We start from the raw sequence: 22,597 nt of genomic DNA on the forward strand, positions 1-22,597 counted from the left end.
GTTAGGGTTTTTTCCCTCATAATGACTTTTTGATGATGTCATCCAGCCTCATCTAAATAAATAATTATTGGATAAATCAACCAGGCTTAGAATTAGAGCAGGATATGTGAAAATGTGTATAATGTATTAGACCAATATAGTATAGTATACTATATATAGTATGGTGGAGGATGTTGGTGAAATGTGACTTGGGTCTTCTTGGGAAATGTCTTTCTTTCAAAGGCTTCTGAAAGCTTTGTTTAAAGGGGTCGTAGAATGACTCTATAGGGTATTTGGTCCTTAAGGTCTCTGAATAGGGTGTTTAAAGGCTAAACAGCTAACCTGGTGTCTTACATCTACCTCTATTCTTTCTCTCAGGCCGTGAACCAGCGGGCTGGTCTGTATGTCAATTTCGGGGCTTGACAAAAGTACAGGCCAGAACCAAATAAGGCAACATCCCCAAATTGACGTCAATTTGGGGCTTCGTTTGGATTCGCTGTTTTATGGTGGAAGTTTAGAATTGTGAGATTTGCAGAGAAAGGAGGTGTTGATGGGGTTTGAACTTCTCTGTATGTCCATTTCACCCACTGAACTATCTTTATTCATCTATGACAATGTGACCTTGGTTTTCCATTTTATGACCCCATTTAAGAGAATGGCATAAGGACTTCTCAAACTACAAAGTCTATATAAGTAACTTCTGCCAAAAAAATGAAACTTGGTTGCCAGTGGCTATAAACTGTTAACAAAATGACTTCTTCTTCGTTTTTATGTACTATATATTTTGCAGATCAGAGGTTGAGTGATGTCGTCTTCTTCTGCTTATCCAGGACTGGGTCACAGGGTCAGCAGAGACTCCCAGATCTCCCTCTGCCCAGACACCTTCTCCAGCACTGCTGAGGAAAGCTTGAGGCGCTACCAGGCCAACCCAGAGCCATAGTCCCTCCAGGGTGTCCTGGTTCATCCCCTGGTATTCCTCCCGATGGAACGTGCCGGGAACACCTCCTGAGGGAAGCTTCCTGGGAACATCTGATTACGATTTCCCAGCCACCTCTGGTTCTCCTCTCAATGTGGAGGAGAAGTGGCTCTATGAGTCTCTCCTGGAAGGCATAGCTCCTCACTCTATCTTTAAAGCTACAGTGTGTAATAATTACAGGGATATACAGTCAGAAATGTAATATATTATACATAACTATGTTATTTATCATCATCTACGAGCTCAGCCTCTTAACCTTAATATTTGTGTTGCGTTAGAATTCGTTATTTATAATAACTTAGGAGCGGGTCTCGCAGCCATGGAGGCAGACATCTTTGCGCTATGGCAGCGCAGAGCCAACAAACTAGCGATTGCGAGATCGCCCATTACGCTCGAAAGTAACTACGGCAAGTTGAGAGAGATGAACTGAGACGGTACTGAACAATAGATGGCAGTATTATGCCTGAGAATACTATCTGTAAAATTATCTATGTAAACAAACCTCATCACTTGAGAAGGTAGGTGATGCGGACGTCGTGGAAGACATTTTGTCCCGTAACGCTCGCCGTACTGTTGGGGGGGAGAAGCGGTGGGGGGGAGATGTTCATGTTGCTGCGGTCTGCAGTCTGGACATTAGATGTCGCTAAAAATTACACACTGTAGCTTTAAGGGAGATTTACCCTTTAGAGAAAACTCATTTCAACCACTTGTGTCCAGGATACCATACTTTAGGACATAATCCGGATTGAATAACCATAGTGAGGGTAGAAATGTAGACAGACATGTAGATTAAGAGCTTGGCTTCGTTGCTCAGCTCTCTCTGGCCCGTAGGCCGAGGCAGCAGACAAAGACCTCTCCCCTACCCTTCTGGGGTTAAAATCCAACTGAGCGAGGGGGAGAGACGACAGTCCAGCGTCTCTCAAGCAGCTGGTTTCAGAGCCCTGATTTCGGGATGAAATAGCTCCACCATTGGAGTGCTGTTTTTCTTAATTTTTTATTTTTTTTCCTGTAGGTGTCGTCTTATGAAGTTCAGGTCTCATGTCGCAGATGGATGCCTACGCCAGAACAGTTTAAGTTGATATAACTGAATCTAGATTCATTCCAGGATATTATAGTATTGATGTGACCTACCCATAGGAAGTTTAATAATAATGATTTCTAAAGTTTGTTTGAAAGCTTCAGAGGTTGTTTAAGCTGAGTTTCATCTCCATGAAATCATTTCTTCTTTTTGGTCTGGCATATAATTACTTCCCATTTATTGTTTCCCTCTTAACATTAATGGTCTTAGTATAAAACAGTAACATGTTAACAATTTAATGATGACAAATAGATCAAACGCTGTATGTTTAAAATATCTTGAAACAAAAAAAAATAAAAACAGCTTTTACATTTGTTTCCGATTGAGTAAATAAACATTTGAGCAGGTTCAACAAACAGCATAGCATCAAATGGGAAAGCTCTTCCTGGATGTTTAAACTCTCGTTTTGAAGGCATTCAGTCAGATTCAGACAGCTCCTTTTGTTAATTGCGATCCACTTCCTGATGTTGTTGTTTTAATCCCCTCATGGTTTTGATGGGCACAGCTTTCATTCAGCCACTGTACAAACAGAGCTCAGACTCTGATTTCCTGACTCGACTGCTTGGGAATGCTTTAAAAACACCAGCGGCTGTGGGAGCCAGAGCTGGAAATAGACAGTGGTCTGGGAATTATAGGCTCTCACTCTTTGCTATTTAATTTCTCTTTTGTCCCCCACAAAGAATTAAGTCTGTCATTAAAAGTTTTAGAAAATGTTACTTAAAATGTTACTTAATCGTTTCATAATTTGAAAAGCCAAGATTTAAACTTAACTTGTAATTTGTTTGTGTCGTTTTAGCTGCTCCCATATTAAGGGATCACCATTGTAAGTCACTATGACTTGCTTACAGACTTCCCATAGTTTGGATACCTCCAAAACTTTGGTAAGTCTAAAATTACAAGTTACTCCTCATGTTTACCTCTGACATAGTTACCAAAAACAAAAATGAGCGAATTGTTGTTAGAAATATTGCTTTCTAGCTCATTATACCTTTATGTATATAAATTATATACCATATTAGCCTCTTGAATTATTTACATTGTCACCATACTGTTGGTGCACTTCCATCAGCTTTTTCTATTGCACCTTTTGAAGTATTGTTTCAGAATACCTTGATAGACGTAGCAAAATAAAAAAAAAATTAAAAAGAGGCTTTTCTGAAAAGGGTTCATTCCAAAACAGGGGATGGAAAAGCTTTTTTCGAATCAGCTCTGACATAGTGGAGTTTTGCCTCACATGGCTGATCATGTCATGATCTTGGCCCTGATGACTTGCTTGATTACTTATTCCATTCACCTGCCTAGCTCCGCCCAGTTTCTCATTACCTCTCATCTGATCCACCTGCTCCTACCTCTATTTAACCTGTCTTCTATTAGTAATCAGTGCCAGAGTATTCAAATCCTTGATAAAAGTTTTCAACCGTATCTTAGTAATGCTGATAGCCTGATCCTGACCTGTTCTGCCCCTGGAACTCTTAGCCTGCCTGTCCCCATTCTGATCTGTTTGCCTGACCTTTACTCGGACTCCTGCTGGATTCTGCCTGTGTACCGAGCCTGGAACTGATTCCTGACACCCTCCTGGATTTCCCTTTGGTACCTCTTCAGATCTCTCATCTCCTGGCCCGGACTCCAGAGTACGTCCTGGACTCCGGCTTTGTCCTCTGGATTATCCTGCCTTTCCATCAGCATTTGGGACTCTGGGCAGCGTCCACCACGTCTCGTTGGCAGCAGACTGGTTGGATGCATCAAGACATAATGTGGACAAGAGCTTATTTAGCTTTATGCAACTCTATTAACCTTGAACAGCTTCCATTTGAGCTGAAAAAAAGCCTCTCTGTGGTATTATGCTGCCACCACCATGCGCCAACATGGAGATGGTGTATCCAGAGGAAATGTAGTGTTTTTTACAACCAACTATAATGTTTGGTCACCAGGTCAAGGTTTAATTTTAATCCCTTTGATAAGGTCACATTATCCCACATTTTGATGATATTTAAACAATATTTTCTTTGGCTTTCTTTCATCAGGTAGTCAGTAGATAATTCCAGTGGTCTGTAATATGTTATTTGTGGTCCCTGCTCTTCATTATGTTTCTTTTAAAACTAATTCTGTAACAAACCTGTAAAACCTTTGCAGAAAAGTTTGTTTTTACACAGACATTAAATCTCACACAGGTGGACTCTATTTGCTCTTTTGATTACATCAAAAATCACTTGGCTTCATAATTAATACATACATGTTTACATTTTTATTGTTTCTTATTTTAAAGCCACTTTTTCACTTTAATCTTTTTTAGGTTTATAATCCATGTCTGCCTTAATAATTGCAGGCTGCTAAGGGATTTAACACCAGTTTATCACATCATTGTATCTGAGGTGAAAACTAATAGGTGGTATTACTTATCCATTGGACAAGTAGGTTCTCAATGACAAGTCAGTCTGCTGTCTAAAGGTAGGGTAAGATTAAGTCCCATGTTAATAATGGATTTTTTACATGCTACCTGCTAATATCTGCACTGTTTTGATATTATGTGTGTTTTCAAGCTGGATTTTGTTTTGAGTGCACACATCAAGTTCAAAAACACTTCTTTAAACTTGGCTTACATTAAACAGATGCCTGGAAGGCAGCCTGACATGTTGATCGGATCCAAACAATTGCCCTGCTCTGTTTACCACTACCTCTTTCAGCACCCTTTTCCCTATTTCCTTTTCCGTCATGGCTGCCTCACATAGCACATGATAAAGTTCCAGTTGCACCATGTTGCCGATCAAGTGTTCCACACATAAGCTGCTAAAAAGAGAATCCTGAGCTGAATGATAGCCCTTAGTTTCTAATCCTCTCATATCATCTCTTGGGCCATTTGAATCCTTTCATCTAATCTTTCCTTGGCAGGAGTCTCCGCTGGCTGTTTACAGAGGCAAATCAGGCCAGTGAAGGTTAATTTTGGATCAAACAGGCAAAAGCAGGTGTGAGTAGATACTGGAGAGCAGAGACACGTGGGGATTCATGGGGATGAAGTTCGTAACCTTAGTGGCTCTACGCCGTTGGAACGGGTGGGTTCACTCATCATGAGAAAATTTACGACCTCTGCAGTCCTGAGAAATATCTTCCAAACAAAACTAGCTCCTCATTGGTGGGAGAAGCTGTCAGTATTAGGGTTACATCTTCAGAAGTGGTGGTGAAATGGGAGGCAGCTCACATGTTTAGTAAAGTTATAAAGTGAGCCTGCACAGCTGAAGGAGTGATGAAGGTTTTTCCTGTCATGTGAGGGTCTAGCGTCTGTTTTAACAGTCGCTGCTCTAAGTTTTCTGAAGAAGCTGCTTTCAGGCAGATTTGTCTGTCAAAGATCCATTGTGTAAAATCCTTACAACATTTTGGTATTTTTACATGGAGAGAAACTAGATGCGAGAATCATAGGTTACCAAATTACAGCAGATTAAGATTCAGCTTCAAAACAAAATGATTTAATGCATAACTTTCCCACAAACTGCTTATTTCGCAACTAGTATAACTTCTTTATATCTAAACTTCCACTACTGAACCTGCTGAATGTATTTTATAATACATTACGCCTGCGGTTCTCTAACTGTCAGAATATAAGCATTGTAATGAGAGAGTTAATTTCTGCACAGCTGTATTTTATTGTATGTTTTTTTGTTATCTCTACTGTGTGACTGCATGTGTATTTTCCTCTTGACTCCAAACTTTCAAACCCTTTTGAGCAAAGTGGTCTTGTGGTTGGGGAAGCGCCTCCAGCTGCTTTGTGCAAACCTGGATTTAATCACTTCTCAGCCGGTTTGAACAGGTTTTACAGTTGGAGGAAGAAAAGTGCTGCTTATAGAATTTAAAGTACTGGTTTGGGACTTGAAGATGAGACTTGAAAACACTGATGCTGCAAAGAAACAGTCACCTTTCATTGTTTTACACAAGTAACTGTTCATACAAACTACCTGGTGCATTTAAAAAACAAGTAAAATCATACTTGCCAACTCCTGACACCTCTTTCTAAAATAAAACAATTGTGTTGCATTGCCAAATGTTCCTCCACATAGCAGCAATGCTTCGCAACATGAGGACTATTCTTGCATGGGCACATGTTCCAAGACTCTGCTGTGACTAAAAGTAGATCTGTAAACAAAACACTATGGTGGAAAATAGAAACGTACTGATCAGTTGCACAATGTTATGTTCCATTTAACATAGCATGCATTGCTTCATTTTCCATTATCATGCACTGAAAACGATTATTGTCTCTAATGACTCCTTGTAGGAGGAGGCTAATTAGACTGAACTTTGAAGAGCTGACAGAAAATAAAGTTAATTAAAGTTCGCTTTTATTCATATGCCCCATCCAGTTATATCTGTTCTTTCATGCAGTTAATAAAAAAAAAGTCGGCACTTGAAACTTTATTAGTTCCTTTGGAAAAAATTAGCCTCAAGCCAGTTTGATGATGGAAACATGACAACGGTAAAATCCTGCTTTGAAAGGAAGGAGGAGCGATTTTATATGTTACGCAATTGCTGGCATGATAGAATAGTGCGGTAACCGTATATTGTAACCGAAGTACAATAGAGCCCTATTGAACATGAAGCAACATGGAAAAATATGTGAATGCAAAAGATTATGTAATAGTAATGCCACCAAAATGGATTCATGCTTAGTGACACAAGAACATGTGTGTTTGTTGTCCTTTGTTTGTTTGTTTCCTTCCTTCATTTTTTCCATGCTTAAGATGTGATTTTGATCTTTTCAGATGACTGTGAGTGATCAGAACCAAGCTGCTTCAGCGATATCCTCTCTACTTTTTTCCATCATCTTCATTTTCGTTTGAATTAAAGGCGCTTGCCACACCTTTCCAAAGTACTCAGTTTACAGTTTGCCTTGTTTCCTTTGCATAAACAAAACCTTTTATCTGGCGTTTATGCACTGCTGTTTGACAACACATGTTTATAGGGTCGATACCAAACCTTTAAAAAAAAGTATCTCTAAACCACAGCATGTTTTTTTTTTTTTTTTTTTTTTTTTTTACTCAGTAGTTATAGTTAGTTTTTTGGGTAGTAGAGATAAATGGAGACAGAATGCACAAATTCCCTGTCCAACCTATCCAGTGGCATTTATATCTGAAAACTTTGAACTCTGTACAATTCATATAATATAGTACTACTAATAATACTAATTGAACTTTATTGAATTCACATAGGAGAAATGTACCTCTGCATTTAACCCATCTCCTTGCGGAGCAGTGGGCTGCCATCAGGTCATGCCCAGGGAGCAGTGTGGGATTAAGGGTCTTGCTCAGAGACTCAGAGTGGCAGTCTGTTGGAGTGGGGCTCAAACTCAGAACCTCAGGACTCCAAGCTCTATTCCCTAACCACGCCACTACCCTAGATGAATAGTCCTGGCATTACTGATCTCACCAATTAACTTTTTGGGTGCATTTTTTTTCCAGTATCCCCTTGCTCTTTCCCACAGTCCAAAAGGTGTGCTTATTAGGTTAAGCGGTTACTAAATTGACTTTAGGTGGGAGTGTGTCCTCATATAACGATTTTTACTATTGTTGATCCTGTAAAGAAATGGAAAGCTGAGTGCAACCGTTGTCACTCCCCTTTTATGCCCTACAGGCCCGTTGGTCTAACAGGAAAAACATTGCTCAGAAAATGGAGTAAGTTCTTTAAAATGAGTCCTTATGAACAGGGGTCTCAATCTACAGTCCAAGAGCAGATTTGTCCTCTTTTAAATGAATCCCTGCTCCAAAACACCTGATTCAAACGACTAAACAGTCCTTTAATCCTTTAGTCCTTTTAGCTTTTATCAAGTTCTGCAGAGGCCTGTTAAATAGCCATTCTTTTTTATTCATGTTTGTTGAAACAAGAATTCATCTTATTTATAAAAGTTGCAGGAGAGTAGCTCATTCATTTTATCAGGTTTAAGCTAAACAGTGACTTCAAAACTGCTTCCTTTTCATGATCACAATTTAAAACGTTTTTGGGAAACTGTTTTAAAAGTTATAGCACTGTTATTTTAGCTTTATAGAGGCTCCAACTAAAATGTAAGAACATTTGCCTATCTGAGACTTATGCATAAAACTGCATTCCTTTAAAAAACAGATGGCCATGAAGACCAGAACTACAGCATAACTACTTGTACCGGTATGTTTATGTAAAAATAATGTCCAATGGCAGGCACAACCTTTATTGCAATAGATTTGAAAGGTAGAAATTAATAAAAAAACTGAATCTGTAAGAAGTTGTAGTTAGGAAAAAGTCTGCAATTGGAATAATCTAATATGAGATTAGTCTGTGGCATGACCAGCCCTGTTATCATTGGCGGTAGTAATGTGATGGTAAAGAAATATTTAAACACGGCTCTCACTTTGATGAAGCATTTAAACTGTTAACAGGTCTTTTTTATTTGTTTAACAGTTCCTCAAGTTTCACTATGTTTCGTTAAGACATGGGCGCACGAATCACACTGCCATATTTGATGCCTATGGCGACCTTAATCTATCATTATTTATCTTTTTGTAAAGTGAAAATAAAGTTTGCACAAGCTTGATAAATCAGACCCCGTTTCTCATTTGGGATGGTAATCATCTTTCGTTACGGGTCTGAAGCACTTCTGTTATGTGGCGCTAGTTTGCAGCTTTTATTTAGATGTAGGTCTTTTTGCATTTTTACTTTACATATTTCTGAATGTTGATTTATGGGTTTGCAGTGCGTTTTGTATTTGCAGTGTGTTTGCACTTGGCATTGCCCTGTTTTCTGTAATTAAAGCATTTCCCTTTTGAAACAGTTTCCCCTTAGCATGTGTTTGTGTTTAATTTTATCTTTGGTGTTGGCTAATCTCATTCTTATCTTGGCAGTCATTTTTTTTTATTTGCAGTGCATTTACACCTCTCGGTCTTCATGTTTTTAGGGATTTGGCTTTCAAAGATTATATCAAATTAGATGTTCTACAGTAGCTTTTCTCTAAGACCCAGCCTGTTTACTTACGGTTCCCTGCATCAGTAAATCCATCAGAACCTTCAGTTTAAAACAGAAAAATCTTCATTGTAACCTAATATTCTGGGTCATGAGGGAGATATTTTTGATACCTAGTTCCATCCTTGGAGTAAAGCATGGTGGGGTCCCTTTTGCGTCCCTTTACCCTTTAAATGCATATCTCATCTTGTCTTCGTGTTCTCAGACGCATGTGTCTTTACATTCATATCTATTTCAGTGTGGAACATTCAAAGAGTAATGCATCAGCTCTGTTAGAGTTTAAATCCTCCCTCGACAAACACATAGTTGACATTTTATGATCCTTTCCAAGTCACAGCAGGGAGGTCAACAACAAGCTCTTGTATGAGGCGGTTATAGGAATGTTAGTGGATATGGGCATGGCGAGGGGAGTAGACCAGATACAGCAAGCAAGGCAGTTATATGGACCAGCATAAATTTATCCAATTAAATGCTGTAAAGATTCAAATAGAAAATGACTTGTATTCTATTCTTCTACTAGGGTTTGCATCTTCTCACATTTGTAATGACATCTGTTTTTAACTTTAAATTAAGAGTCCAGGAGGGTCATACAGTTGTGGTCAAAAGTGTACCTACACTTGTAAAAAATCATAGTGTTATGACTGTCTTGAGTCTTCAATAAGTTCTACAACTCTTATTTTTCTGTGATAGAGTGATCGGAACACATACATGTTTGTCACAAAAAACAGTCATAAAATTTGGTTCTTTCATAAATTTATTATGGGTCTGCTGAAAATGTCACCAAATCTGCAGGGTCAAAAATATACATACAGCAACATTAGTATTTGGTTACATGTCCCTTGGTATAAGTCTACATTTATTCCTATAGATCTGCAATCATAGTGATTGGTCCTTTGTGCTGTGATTTCACAATTTTTTATCAGATAGCTGATTCTGTCTTATGGAAACACTAAAATATGGCTGCATGCTTGGGTTGTTGTCTTGCTGCCCTGTATTTAGCTCAGTTCATCCGCCTATCCATTCTACCTAAACAAAGTTCAGACATTATTCTAATCCTGAATGTGTTGCAATACTTGTCATTATCTGTTCAGGCTTGCTGTCTTTAAAATCTACTCTCTGATTATTTGACAAAGAAAGGGAATTAGCAAAAATTACCGTTTTCTAGATGTGCAATTTTTGTAGAGATATAGCCAAAAATGTTTGTAACTGTGATTGCAGAAAAAAAAAAAGTTCCTGGAAAGGAAAATTCAAACATAGAACAAACTTTTGAAAAACATCCAGCAATATTTTATGTAGAAATTTAATGCTCTTTGCTCGCTTGCAGTTTCCTTTACCTTATTATAAGGTTAATATACTTTAAAACACAAAAAAATGCTGTCTTAAGATGTATAAAATGATGTTTATTAATGTAAAAAAAAAATTTTTCCTTTTTTCCTGCAGTTTCATCAAAAAAAGCAAAAAGATATTGTTTCTCATGTAACACTCCAAACTGTATTATGATCTTGTTTTCTATATTTTTACAAATATTCCGGTGATAATTCAACCTTTTTTGGCCTAAGGTTTGTTCTGAGATTTACTTTGCTGAAAGTTGTTTAGCAGAGATCCCCAGATTGACTCTCTTGTTATATCTGCAGCCGCTCTATTCCATTTAATGACAATGAGAAGTTTTCAGTGCTTAAAGGCTTTGGAAATCAGTCTGCTTTACAAAATTGAAATTTAGCTGCTTGATTTTTAGATATAGTTTTGTCCAAGTCTCCTTCTTGACCCCCTATTGTCTCTTGCACCTTGGAAGGAAGTTTACCATAACAACTGCAATACGAGTAATTCAATCCCATGATGTTAAAACATCTACTCTAAGACAGATATTAGCATTTTTTAATATGTTTGATTATTTTGAGCTGTGGATCACTGACCCTGTGGAAAGGAAATGTTTGTTAAATGTTTTGTACATTCTGTTCCATATCTCTTCAGCAACACTCCAGTGGAAGAGGGTGTTTCACTGTCGCCACCTTCTGGTCTAAAGAGGAGTAACACACTTTGATATTTTAAAAATAGCTTAGTTTTTCTTTAGTTTGAAATAAAACAAAGTACGGTAACTATTATTCTTAATAACTTTCCTCAAAAGTTTTTTATGTCAAGATTGTGTCTACTGGAGTTATTTGTTTTGAGGAGCCCATTAAAGATAACATTGTAAATAAAAAAATCCAAAAGCAATGAAAAAAAAAAAGATTTTAACATGACAACATAATGACTAAATGAAAGTTAAATTAAGTTATGATAATTAAAGAAAATCAAGTTTTGAAGAATTTGAATTTCGATTCTGTAAATACTGGTTGTTATATATAAATACTATTATAAAAACTGACTTCAAAACTAATGAGCCATGAAACTATGAGCAAATAAAACAATTATTGTTTCCTGTTTTAGCAGCATACCAAATGTTTCAGAGAACTCTAGAGCCATCTTTTGGCACTATGTGTCTGCCCGCGCTTAATCTGAAATGGAAAGGAGGTGGAAGGTAATTAAATAAATCAGGGCTGAAACTATCAATCAGATTAATCGATTATTGAAATAATCATCAACAAATTTAGTAATTGATTAATTGTCAACTAGAGTAAAGACATTAAAACATGCCTTTAGCTGAAAGAGAAATCCACTCATAGCAATCATACAAACATTTTACACTTAAAATAAAAAAAAAAAATTTTTTTATGTTGAATGTGCCCTTTGTATCCTCAAAGGCCATAGTTATAGTTTCACTTGGTATAAATTTGTTGTTCTTTAAGGAACCATTTCCTATCCGATTATTAATCAAATAATTGTAAAAAGAATCAACAGATTATTCGATTAGCAAAATACTCGTTAGTTGCAGCCCTAAAATTGATATAATCATCAGTTACCATTTCCTATTTTATACACAAACAAACCAACAACACTGATCAAATAACGCACACTAGAACTCAAAATCAGTAGATTATTTAGAATGTAACTAAAAGGCAGGAGGTTTTAATTGTTGAGCCACTGTACATGGATTAGGCATCAGGTGAAAAAAAAACCCATAGACTAAATCTGTATGTTTGAATAATCTGCAGATTTGTTAGATGGCAGGTGTGTGAACTCCAGAAAGCTAAATAAAAAAATAGTTCCTTAATGTAAGCACTATATGACTTTTAAGCATTATATTTGACCTTTATGTCAATTTGCAGGCTTTCCTATCTGTCACATTGATGCTGGTATACTAGAAAGGCCATACCAAGGGACAACAAAGGGTGTTTATATTCAATTCATTTCTATTCTATTCAATCCTTTCCCTTGGAATGTGTAAATTTATGCAAAAAGGTAACAGAGGTTTATGATTGGTCAAAGTTTTCCCTCCTTAGTTTGGTTTGACCTTGAATTCTGCATCTCTCATTATATGTGAAATACAATTTAAAGTTTTTGTTTTTTTCAAATCTTAAAATCTAGGCGAGCTGTGGGCATACATCAGAGGAGCGCTCTAAGGGAGCTGCAGAAAGACCATTGACTTTTGAGTGAAAGAAAGCAACCTCTTTCTCCATAGATTTTTCTATAGAGTCTAATATAATCTTGAAGTTATATACGTAAAACAGAAAAGGGCATAACAACATTTTAGCTATTCATAATTACTTTTTAGTATGCATAGATTATTTTAAGGACATTTTGTCTGTTACTTTGTATCTAGGCTGAGTTTTCAAAAGCTCAATTTGAAACATTTATTAAAAACCACAGACATCTTAAATAGTATTTTTCCCCATAATAAATTATTTATAATTTAGATGTAGGCATTCAGTTGAAAGATGAACTGTCACTGGATTTTCCTCTGCAGCAGACATGTTGACCTCTGACTGGATGAAAAAAGCACAGGCTTGTTTTATAGTAGCAGCAGTGGTGGTGGGCTGGTTAGTAGTCCAATAAACTTTAATGATGATTCTGTAGGTCCTTTTCACAAACAGACAGCAGCCAGCATTAATTTACAGATACAGGCTCATGAGATGTTGAGATGACTCTTATGAAAATATTTTCTATGTATTAATACTTCAAAGCACATTTGCTTTTCTTAATAAATTCCCTAAAATGATAAGTAGGCCATCCACTGACCCACCAAGGCAGTCGGCTCTGATAAATTGCTGGGTGAGAGCTTTATTTGCAGAGTGAAACCTGAGAAGCACTATCCACACACACATACTGGCTTCCCTTCAAATAACCAGCAGAAACTAATGTGTTCAAGTTTTTGTGCTCTTTACACACTTGCATGTAAAATTCATGTGGATATGATGGATCTGTCTGACTTTACAGCTTTATCCCTGTTAGTCATCAAAACCAGGAACAGGACAGCTACAGAACATGTGAGATAGAGTTTCACTAACATATAACCAAGATTATAATCAGTCTCTTCTTTCATTATGCATCAGGGGCTTCACTGAATTAGTTTTTAAGCACTCTAAAAGCAACAATTATGTTTATTTAAAGTTAAAATTATTTGAATGAATTATGTCGCAACATAAAAAAAAACATTCAGTGGTTCTGGTGAAATCCAATCAGCCATCAAAGCTTTCTGCATCTTTACCTAACAACAGCAGATAGCCATCTCAGGTTTGTCAGAGTTAAAAAAAAAAAAAACTTTCTGCACACCTGGATCTGATAGGTGTTACAATGCTGACCAATGAGAGCTGAGAGGAGGATGATAAGGAAGTGGCCAGGTAACAGAAACAAGCTGTAAAAGTTTGCAAGAATAAACTGAGAATTATTTGGACGATATTGATTGGTAAATATGAAAAAAAATTAGAAAAAATCTGCTTCATATTTTAAATGTTTCCCATCAGAGGTTAATTCTCCACATTAAAATAAGGTGTGAAGGAACATTTCATGCTGTTTTTTTCTAACAGTCATGTCAGTAATGCACTTTTCTGCACCCAGGAGTCATCCTACCAAAGCTGGCAGACAATGGAGCTCTGGCTCAGCAAAAAGAAACCCTCTAAAATATAAATGAGGAAATCTACACCTGTTTCCAAGTAACCGAGGCAGGTATAATGAACTCTGACGAATGCTAGTGCGTGTGCATACACACTTGTTATTTTCTTTAATGCACCTGCAGAAGGATTTCCTAGTTTTACCTGTGCGGACACCGTGTCTGGGCGACAGCTGCTACTGATGGGGTTGCCTTGAAGAAACGGACAAAATCCCATCAAAGGTGTAGCATGAAAACACGTCAACCTGACCTCTGAACAAGTTTACCGTATTTGCTGTCTGCTGAGAGTTTCCCCCATGGATATAGGTCTGCTGAGGCCCAACTGAGACATCCTGAAGGTGGAAGTGGAGACTCTGTGGAGGGTGGGCAACTGGAGTGTCAGAGGTCTTTGCAGGTGTTTCCTCTCATTGTAAAGCATCATTTTTCATAAACATGAATCCAATGTGGAAGATTTATAAAAGCAAAGTGATGAAGACTCTGGATCCGGAGTATGAGGAGGACACTGCAGAAGAGGTAAAGGATTCAAACAGGAAACAAATTATTAAAAGTATGAAAATCTGAGAAATGTAAAAGAATAAGGTCTCTAGCTTTACTTTTGTATTTCTTAAAACTTTGCTGGATTGGCTACAGTTTGCAGTTAGTCGTACAAAGGGACTTCTAGACAGAGCTTACCAGTTATTGTAATTGTGTCCTGAGACGTGAAACACTAATAAACATCTAGATATATAAAACTGCATTTTGGTGCTATTGTTGACAGTGTTGTATAATTAAGCCATTTTAAATGGGGGCCTACTTAAAATCAAAAGAAGATGTAGGTTTAGACATCAGTAAAGGATGCTGGTTGTAAAAGCGTTTGCAATCCTTAAAGAGAACTTTTCTTTAAAAATAAAGATATGCATAGAAAAATAACTAACCCTTTTTTTTCCTTTATAACCCTCACCAATTTATCTTCAGGAGCTAAACTATACGGCTATCCTTACAGCAAAGACAAAGCAAACTGATTTTGTGAAACTTATTGGCAGTTTTACAAAATCTTATTTTTAAATACAGAGTATTTTATTTTATTTTTGAGTTTTTGCGGCACTAGTGGCTCGTTTTTCTGTCAGTAGGCTGACAAGAAAGGGGTTAGGAGAGAGGGGGAGAGACATGCGACAAAGAACCACAGGCCAGATTCGAATATATATATATATATATATATATATATATATATATATATATATATATATATATATATATATATATATATATATATATAAAACAAATGCTCATTTATCTCCGATTGCTGCTGTGTGAGTCTATGCAGGAATCGCTGCCACTGGAACAAGTGCAGTGCTGACCCAGATCTCTGCAGTAAAGCGAAATTTGATTCCAATCTAGGAGCTGAGCAAACGGATTAGTTGGCCTTACAGTGAAAGACTGGCAGGGTATGAGACAAACAGCCATCTCCTCAGGGCATGCTTGGACCATCAGCTGATGTTTTTAACCTGTGCTCTCATTAAAATTACTGTTAGGACCAAAAAAAAAAAAAGATTGTAGCTGGATCCATCATCTAGGATGCAAACATCAACTTATTCTATTACTTTTCTCACATTTTTGCAGTATCTAGAGTCAACACTAGATGACGATGTCTATCCAGAAACCCACAGCGTAGAAACAAACAGGAGATTGGAAAGTTAATTTTGTTCAATGTTGCTGCAGGTCACAGAGGGGGAACATGATACGGGTCCAATACAGGAGGATGAAGGACCCAATGCTGTATCTCAGCTGGCAAGAAAGGCATGTCTACGGCAAACACTGAAGCATCCACACTGATCAGTCATGATGTGATGATGATGCAGCGATGTTTTTTTTTTTTTTTTTTGGCAGCAAATGAAATTAAAGCCTCCCTTTTTAATGTTTCCCATCATTGAAATTTGACCTGGTTTTTGTTTGCATGTTCAGATGCAGGGCGCCGGGGCCAAAAGCTGGAACAGATTTTCGTCTCTCTTCAACAAAGAGGATGAACACCAGCTCCTGGAGGAGACTGAAAGCCCACCAGTTGCTGATCAGTGAGTTCATTGTGGCCATTAAAAAAAAAAAAAATACAATTTTTCTTTTATTGCAGCTGGATTGGTTTGTTCCATGGATGTTATGATCAGATTCACAACTGGGGAAGAATCAATCGAAACAAACAGTGCAGCCCCTCACTAATGAACTTGGTCTCTCCTTTGATTACGAAAGCCTGAATCATTTAATACATGTTCATGCGCAGCTTTGATATTTAATTTCCCCATATTCTATTTTTGTGTCTCCAATCCACTAAATCTCAGGACAATATGAAAATGGTCTCATATGGACCATTTTACTGCTACTGATTAAGTTTTTGTTTTTTTCATTATAGTACAAAGAAAAACAAGGAGTTTTAAAATGTTTTAAATAAAACTGTGCATTTAACCAGTAGTGCACTTAATTCACCAATGGTAGTTTCACTTTGCCCTGCAGTCTGTAATATAAACATTTCATTACAACATGTATTTAGTCCTATAATTGGAGCTTCTGCAGGGGGGCTTGAATATTTGAATATTCAACATTTCCTACTTTGGATGCTGGTGAAAGTTCTTAGTCATCCAGGTCATAGTCATGAACTTTGGATAAATGCTTCTATAATGTTCTTGCTAAAGTTAGTGTTTTTTCCCTTCTAAACTATATAGTTTTATCTGATGTTTTAACATGATTTCTTCATAACTTGGGATATAACTCGGAAGAAACTCATTTTTGAATGGAATGTCGGCTTTGCTTTGAATATTTTCAAATTGAATAAATTATTTAATGAGTTTTCAATCTCCTGCACCAAAATGTATGTGTAAATATCCAAGTATAGGATGCAGCGCCAGTCCATTACACAGGCAGAATTCTGAGAACCCCCTTTGCCACCTCCTGGAATTTCATCTAAGCATCTGAATTATTCCATCTAAAGAGGTGCATTGTATTTCATAGTCTCCTGATTAAATAGATTCTATTTTATTTAGTTGTACTTTAGCTATAAAAGCATAGCAAAAAAAGCTTATTCCTTCATTATCTAATTTTCCCTCTGACTGCTTCTAAAAGGGTTATCCATAATGATACAAATGTTGTAAATAGTTTTTCCATAATCAGACAGGACCACAGTGTATGAAGTCTTGATCTTGCTTATTAGGAAATTGCTGTGAAACAATGTTTTGGTCTGGAGACTTTATTCTTTTAAAGGAAGTCAAAATATGAGCATCTTTAAAAAACCTTTTCTTTTCCTATCCCCCAAAAAACGTTCAGCCCTCTTGCAGTAAAACCTGAAGAACCTCCTCCTCGACCAAACAGGCGCACAGGATTCTGGGATAGCTTCGCCACCAACTGGGCTGCAAAGAAGCAGGCCGAAACAGCAGCGGCAGCAGCCACTGCTGCAAGCGATGGTGATGCACAGCCAGGAGAGGAAGGGGAGATGCAGGCTGCAGTGGAGGAGCAGCAGGATGAGCAGAGCACCACAGAAGAAAAGGATGAGGGAAGCAGCAACAGCTTCTCTAAATATGTCTCATTGGGAGGAGGCAGCGAAGAGGCCTCCTTTAAGTGGAACTTTGTTACCAGCAAACTGGCAGAAATGAAGTCCAAGGGCATGGTGAATAAGACCAACTGAGGACTACAAAGATTACAGAAAGGTTACAGCAAGTCATATTTAGCTGAACTTTATCCTGTTATAATCTTATTTGAGTACGTTTTTCAGGTAAAAAGGCATTATGAAAACATCCTCAAACTGATTCACAGTTAAAGACGCAAACATTGGTCTTAGAGCAAATAATGAACCTCTCCACCAGTACCAGGCAGATTAAATGAGTATAGTCTATATATTAACAAAAGCTCAAATGTTAATCCTGCAAATGAATTTTTCGCTTTATTAATGGTTTGCGTGTACTGTGCTTTTTTTTTCTCACTTTGTAAAGTGCTTCATGACGGCCCCAGTATAGGGAGGTAAACTAAAAAAACTTTGCATTAGAGTTTGTGTGGTTACATTGTCCACCCCACTACATATTTCAAGAGAGAAAAAGGCATTCTTTGCTTTCAGCAAATGTAACTTAATCAGTCGTTTAGGAGAAATTGGATTGAAAGATTAAGGTCGGTGATACCTGGATTAGCAGAGGATCAGGGCACTTAACCTGTTCAGAGAAAAGGATTACAGCTTAAAGTCTAACTAAACCATTATATGACCCCTATGCACTTATAAAGACATAGTCTTTAATGTCAGTTTGTTATGAGACTAAATTGTGTTGGTTGGTAATGTCATCTTAATTTCTGACTAAATTTTTCTAATCTTTGACTGAGACTGAATGTGCAATGTGTGACCCCAAAAAAGGGGCTAATGTTCTTATTAGTTTTTTTTTCTTTTTATGATTTGTATGTTTATTCTGTTTATTTGTTCTGGTCTGACAAAATAAATATGGTTTCATCGCAAACTTCTGAAATCTCATTTAAAAAATGTGATAACTGCCGTCATTCGCAAAATATTACGTTTGTAACTTTATATAGTAAACCATGTGCATAATTTCACATGTTTTGGGTTTTTTAATGGAAAGTTCAGCCAATTGCTACATTTTTATAAACTCTGTTTGTAGTTCTTTTGCAAAAGGCTGTAGTCCCAACCTGACTAGCAGCATCAATCTCTCCTGTAATGAACTCAGACTGAAGGCTGTTTGGATTCATTACAGCAGTCTGTAGTTCCCTTCCTGCTGATGATGGTGTCCTTACTTTTGATCTCCCCTGGAAGGTGAAGGAAGAGGAGCTAGAAACGGGAGCTAGCTCCTACAATTTGCATTAGTCTGAACCCTTCTGAGCTTCCCATGCTGAGGGGCCTATGATAATAAGCATAGAGGCTCCTTTTCACCTCTTTCCTTATCTAGAGCACTTTTCAGACATCACCTATCATGGCGATACCCTTGGCTAAAAATCTTTACTGATTTGAATTCAGATAGAGCCTTTGATATGCGATCTCCTAAAAGCCTTCCAGTGCAGTTCCGGGTTTAGGTTTTGTGTCATTCTGCTGGAATGTGAACCTCTGCCTTGGTTTTAATTCTTTTGCAGCTTTTAACAGGATTCCTTCATCCCTGTCTGGTTTCTGTCTTGCTGCCCAAGCACAACATGCTCATAGCGTGATATAATCGGTACACAACATGCTCTCAGTTCTAAACTTTCATGTATCCATCCATCTTCTATACCCACTTGTTTTTTAAGGTCAAACAGGAGTTGTCCAGCATTGTCCAACAGTCTTTAGGCGAAAGCAGGTTACGTCCTGGTCTGGCTGCCATCCCATCACAGGGAGACATGGAGGACAAATAACCATTCACACCCAAATCTAAGGGAAATGAAGAGACACCAATCAGCAGTCATGTTTTTGGGCTTTGGGAGGAAGCCAGACTACCTGGAGAGAATCCAAACATGCATGAGAATATAGAAACAAGTTACACAAATGTAATGAATGGCTGAAACTCGCCATTATGAAACCCAACGCATGTGTACATTTGAGTGTGTGACACAGAGTACATGTCATGAAATGGTGGTTTTGTCAAATTTCATGAAGTGGGTTGCACCTATATTAGTTGTCACGCAAAGGATTCTGGGCAACCGTATAGCTCCTATTTAGTGGATGCTAAAAGAACTATCAAGGAAAGGAATATTGTATCCTCTTCCTACCTCCTTCCTTACTGGCAGCACTATTCGGCCAACCTTTTTCATAGGGATTGCAGATTTACACTATTCAGATGCAGCCAATTATTACGGTTTTGTTAGACCTGACAATTTTTCTGTAAGGCCATGTTTTATTGTGCCATAATCTTTCCATTATAGTTGGAATAGGTTATAGGGAATTGCTTAAAGCTTGGGCTACTGTTTTATAACCTAACCTTGCTTTTAACTTCCAGCTTGATTTTATCTTTAAACTCTCTAGAGTCACTGACCTATTTATTGAGTTCCTTGGTCTTTGGTATGCTGTTTTACTAATGATTTGTATGGAAGTAAAGTACATAAATACAAATGGACATTACACTCTCAAACTTTTTAGTAAATACTAAAAACAATACATTGTTTTCCTTCCTTCCATTTCTGTTGGTATATCCCATAAGATCATAATAAAACCCACAGAAGTCTTTAGCATGACATAATGATACATCTAAAAGTTGTTTGTAATTTTTCAAGGTGCCATGCCTTAGTTATTACTCTGACAAAAAAACAACAACTTTGAATTTAACCTTTGATAGCTACAATTTTGACATTTATCCCCCCCAATTAAGCTCTGACCTCTTTATGAAATATTAATGTTTAAGTTATTTGTACCAACCTACATACACCAACTCATTTTTCAGCATCTTTTTTTTTTTAAAGTTTTCATTACCGTACCTTTTAAAATCTAAGACAATGTTTTTCTTTAAATTGCCAGAATAATTTCCTTGGAAGCACAAAATTCTATTTCATTTTTTTAATCATTAAACTACTTTAATGATAAATCCAAATTGCTATTCTGTTTCATCTACTTTATTTATTTTTTTGTGGCAAATTATTTTCAAGTAAGTTTTTTTAGTGTTGAGGCTGCAGGGCTCCAAAGTTCCCCTATTCACCAGCAGGGGGCTCCCTTCACCTCTGAATAAACTTAGTTGATTTAACCTCTGCTCTCTGTTTCCTCCACCACCCATTAAAACACATCTCTTATTATAATATCCTGTGTCAGAAAATAGCTTCCACCTCCTGTTTCCTCCTTCTACTTTATTTCCTGTTTTATTTTTTTAAATCCCCATTTCCTCCTCCTCCATTAGGTGTTGACTCACCCACCTTCCTTTTTCCTATCTGGGACCTTTGTAGAAAATTTCCATTCGACTTTGATAACATGCTTTTTGAATAAAAATATAAAAAACACTTGAGTGAACACACCAGAAGCTCAGTCTGGTATTTTTTATCAGCAGTTTTCCAGCTTCAGTCAGATTTGAAGCTGTCATCATGGATCCTGTGAGACTCACTGAGCTGCAGTAGCTCTGTCCACAATTCCCTACAGTTGTCAGTCCTACTTTAAATCACAACAGATCTTCCACTTTTTTTCACAAAGCAGCGTGTTTCACATTTGGGACTTATTTTTTGATTTAACACCCTGAGAAAACAAGGTCAGAGGAGAATCAATTCCCCCATCATGTTGATGTTTACATTACAGTTGAATGACAGAAGGTCAGGGAAATTGAGGATTAACACAGCATGAAAAATAACTAGAATGTAAAGTGACCGCATTTAAAATTCCATGGAAGCTGTGCAATGACAAGCAGCTTTTGAATGAAAGTAAAAATGTTTTTCTATTGGTACACAAGCACTGGTAAACCAAAATCTAAATTCCCACCTTCGATTTTGGCAAAAGAAGAAAATATCTTTAAATCTACTTTCATTTAGGTCTAAAATTCACAAAACTGAGTTCCTTTGCTTATTATCTTACTCTCTATTTGACCTTTTATTAGATCGTTTTTTTTTCTTACCCAGTTTTTCTTCCTAATGCTGCATCCCTTTTCATTGATGTAGGTATGTATAAGGATCAATATTTCAGTCCACCTTTTAAAACCATGCAAACCAGTTTTAAAGAAGACTTGACCTGATCATTACTACAATGATAAACAGCTGATAGATTAAATATCTATATACATGGATGAGATATCCTTAGGTTGCTGACCTGTAGAAATTATCTTTTGAGTAATATTAGGAGATTTATCTATTTTAGCTTAACTTGATTTCTAATATTTCTTGAAAATATTTGCCTTAATTTGATCTTTTTACATTTTTAATAGGAGGCATAAACAGTCATAAAGACAAAGTTAGGTCCATCCTTTTTCCATCTTGCACTAATCTTTTTTTAAACGGTGACATCTTTTCAAGCCTGTCAGGGAACACATTCACTGTAACGACTTGAATTAATTAAATAAAGTCTTACAAAGACTAGATCCAGAGCTGTGCAGTCAGAGCTGCTTTGAATGGGTTTCAATGGCTGAACCAATGAACTTAAATCAGCAAGAGAAATGCAACACTTTGGATGCAGTAGTCTAAGCACGCTGCCCACTGGGCATAAAGGCTCCTCCTGGTAATCCATTGATGGGCCTGACCAGGGCAGTTTTTCTAGGATTGGAGTCAGGAACATTTATTTCACAGAAAAAAGAAAAGATTGAGAGATTTTTGGAAAATGACATCCTTCCAGCTTAATTGAAACTTGTGGATGGACACTTTTTGCTGTGAGAGAATTCATCAGATTATAAATTAAGGTCCAAAGACCTTGATAAGCAGGTGGAGGGGAACTGGAAACAGTCCTGACCTCAGCCTGCCTGAACACACCTGCAGTAAACTAGAGCAGAAGTAACTTGTTGCACCTTTTGTTTTAACAGTAGCCTCTGACCTCTCAAAATGCAGCACTAAGAGAATGGTCGAATATTGTTTTGCTCAAACACCATTAGAAACCACCTGGGTCTCTGAGCAAGACCCTTCATGCCCAATTGCTCCACAGATGCCCCACGATGGCAGCCCACTGCTCTCCAAGGGGATGGGTTAAATGCAGAGGTAAATTCTCTAATGTGAGATC

At 37.3% G+C, this 22,597-nt stretch overlaps 1 protein-coding gene across 1 annotated transcript; it reads left to right on the forward strand.

Annotated features, from left to right (window-relative positions):
* The first annotated feature begins 14,098 nt into the window (after window positions 1-14,098).
* LOC119777517 (uncharacterized protein C1orf232) lies at window positions 14,099-18,194 on the forward strand. The gene is made up of 4 exons (XM_038276422.1): window positions 14,099-14,511; window positions 15,697-15,774; window positions 15,940-16,046; window positions 17,287-18,194. The coding sequence occupies exons 1-4, from the start codon at window positions 14,431-14,433 to the stop codon at window positions 17,642-17,644; spliced, it is 624 nt and encodes a 207-aa protein (XP_038132350.1). The 5' UTR covers window positions 14,099-14,430; the 3' UTR covers window positions 17,645-18,194.
* Window positions 18,195-22,597: the final 4,403 nt, after the last annotated feature.

Source organism: Cyprinodon tularosa, unplaced genomic scaffold (genome assembly GCF_016077235.1).
Source record: "Cyprinodon tularosa strain WSP-4 unplaced genomic scaffold, ASM1607723v1 ctg124, whole genome shotgun sequence".
NCBI lineage: Eukaryota > Metazoa > Chordata > Actinopteri > Cyprinodontiformes > Cyprinodontidae > Cyprinodon > Cyprinodon tularosa.

Bases quoted from the DNA above. Each gene is read 5' to 3' on its own strand.
- LOC119777517 (XM_038276422.1), top strand. From the start codon at position 14,431: ATGAATCCAATGTGGAAGATTTATAAAAGCAAAGTGATGAAGACTCTG. The intron at 14,512-15,696 runs GTAAAGGATTCA...ATGTTGCTGCAG, and splicing joins AGGAGGACACTGCAGAAGAG to GTCACAGAGGGGGAACATGA. The intron at 15,775-15,939 runs GCATGTCTACGG...TTGCATGTTCAG, and splicing joins TATCTCAGCTGGCAAGAAAG to ATGCAGGGCGCCGGGGCCAA.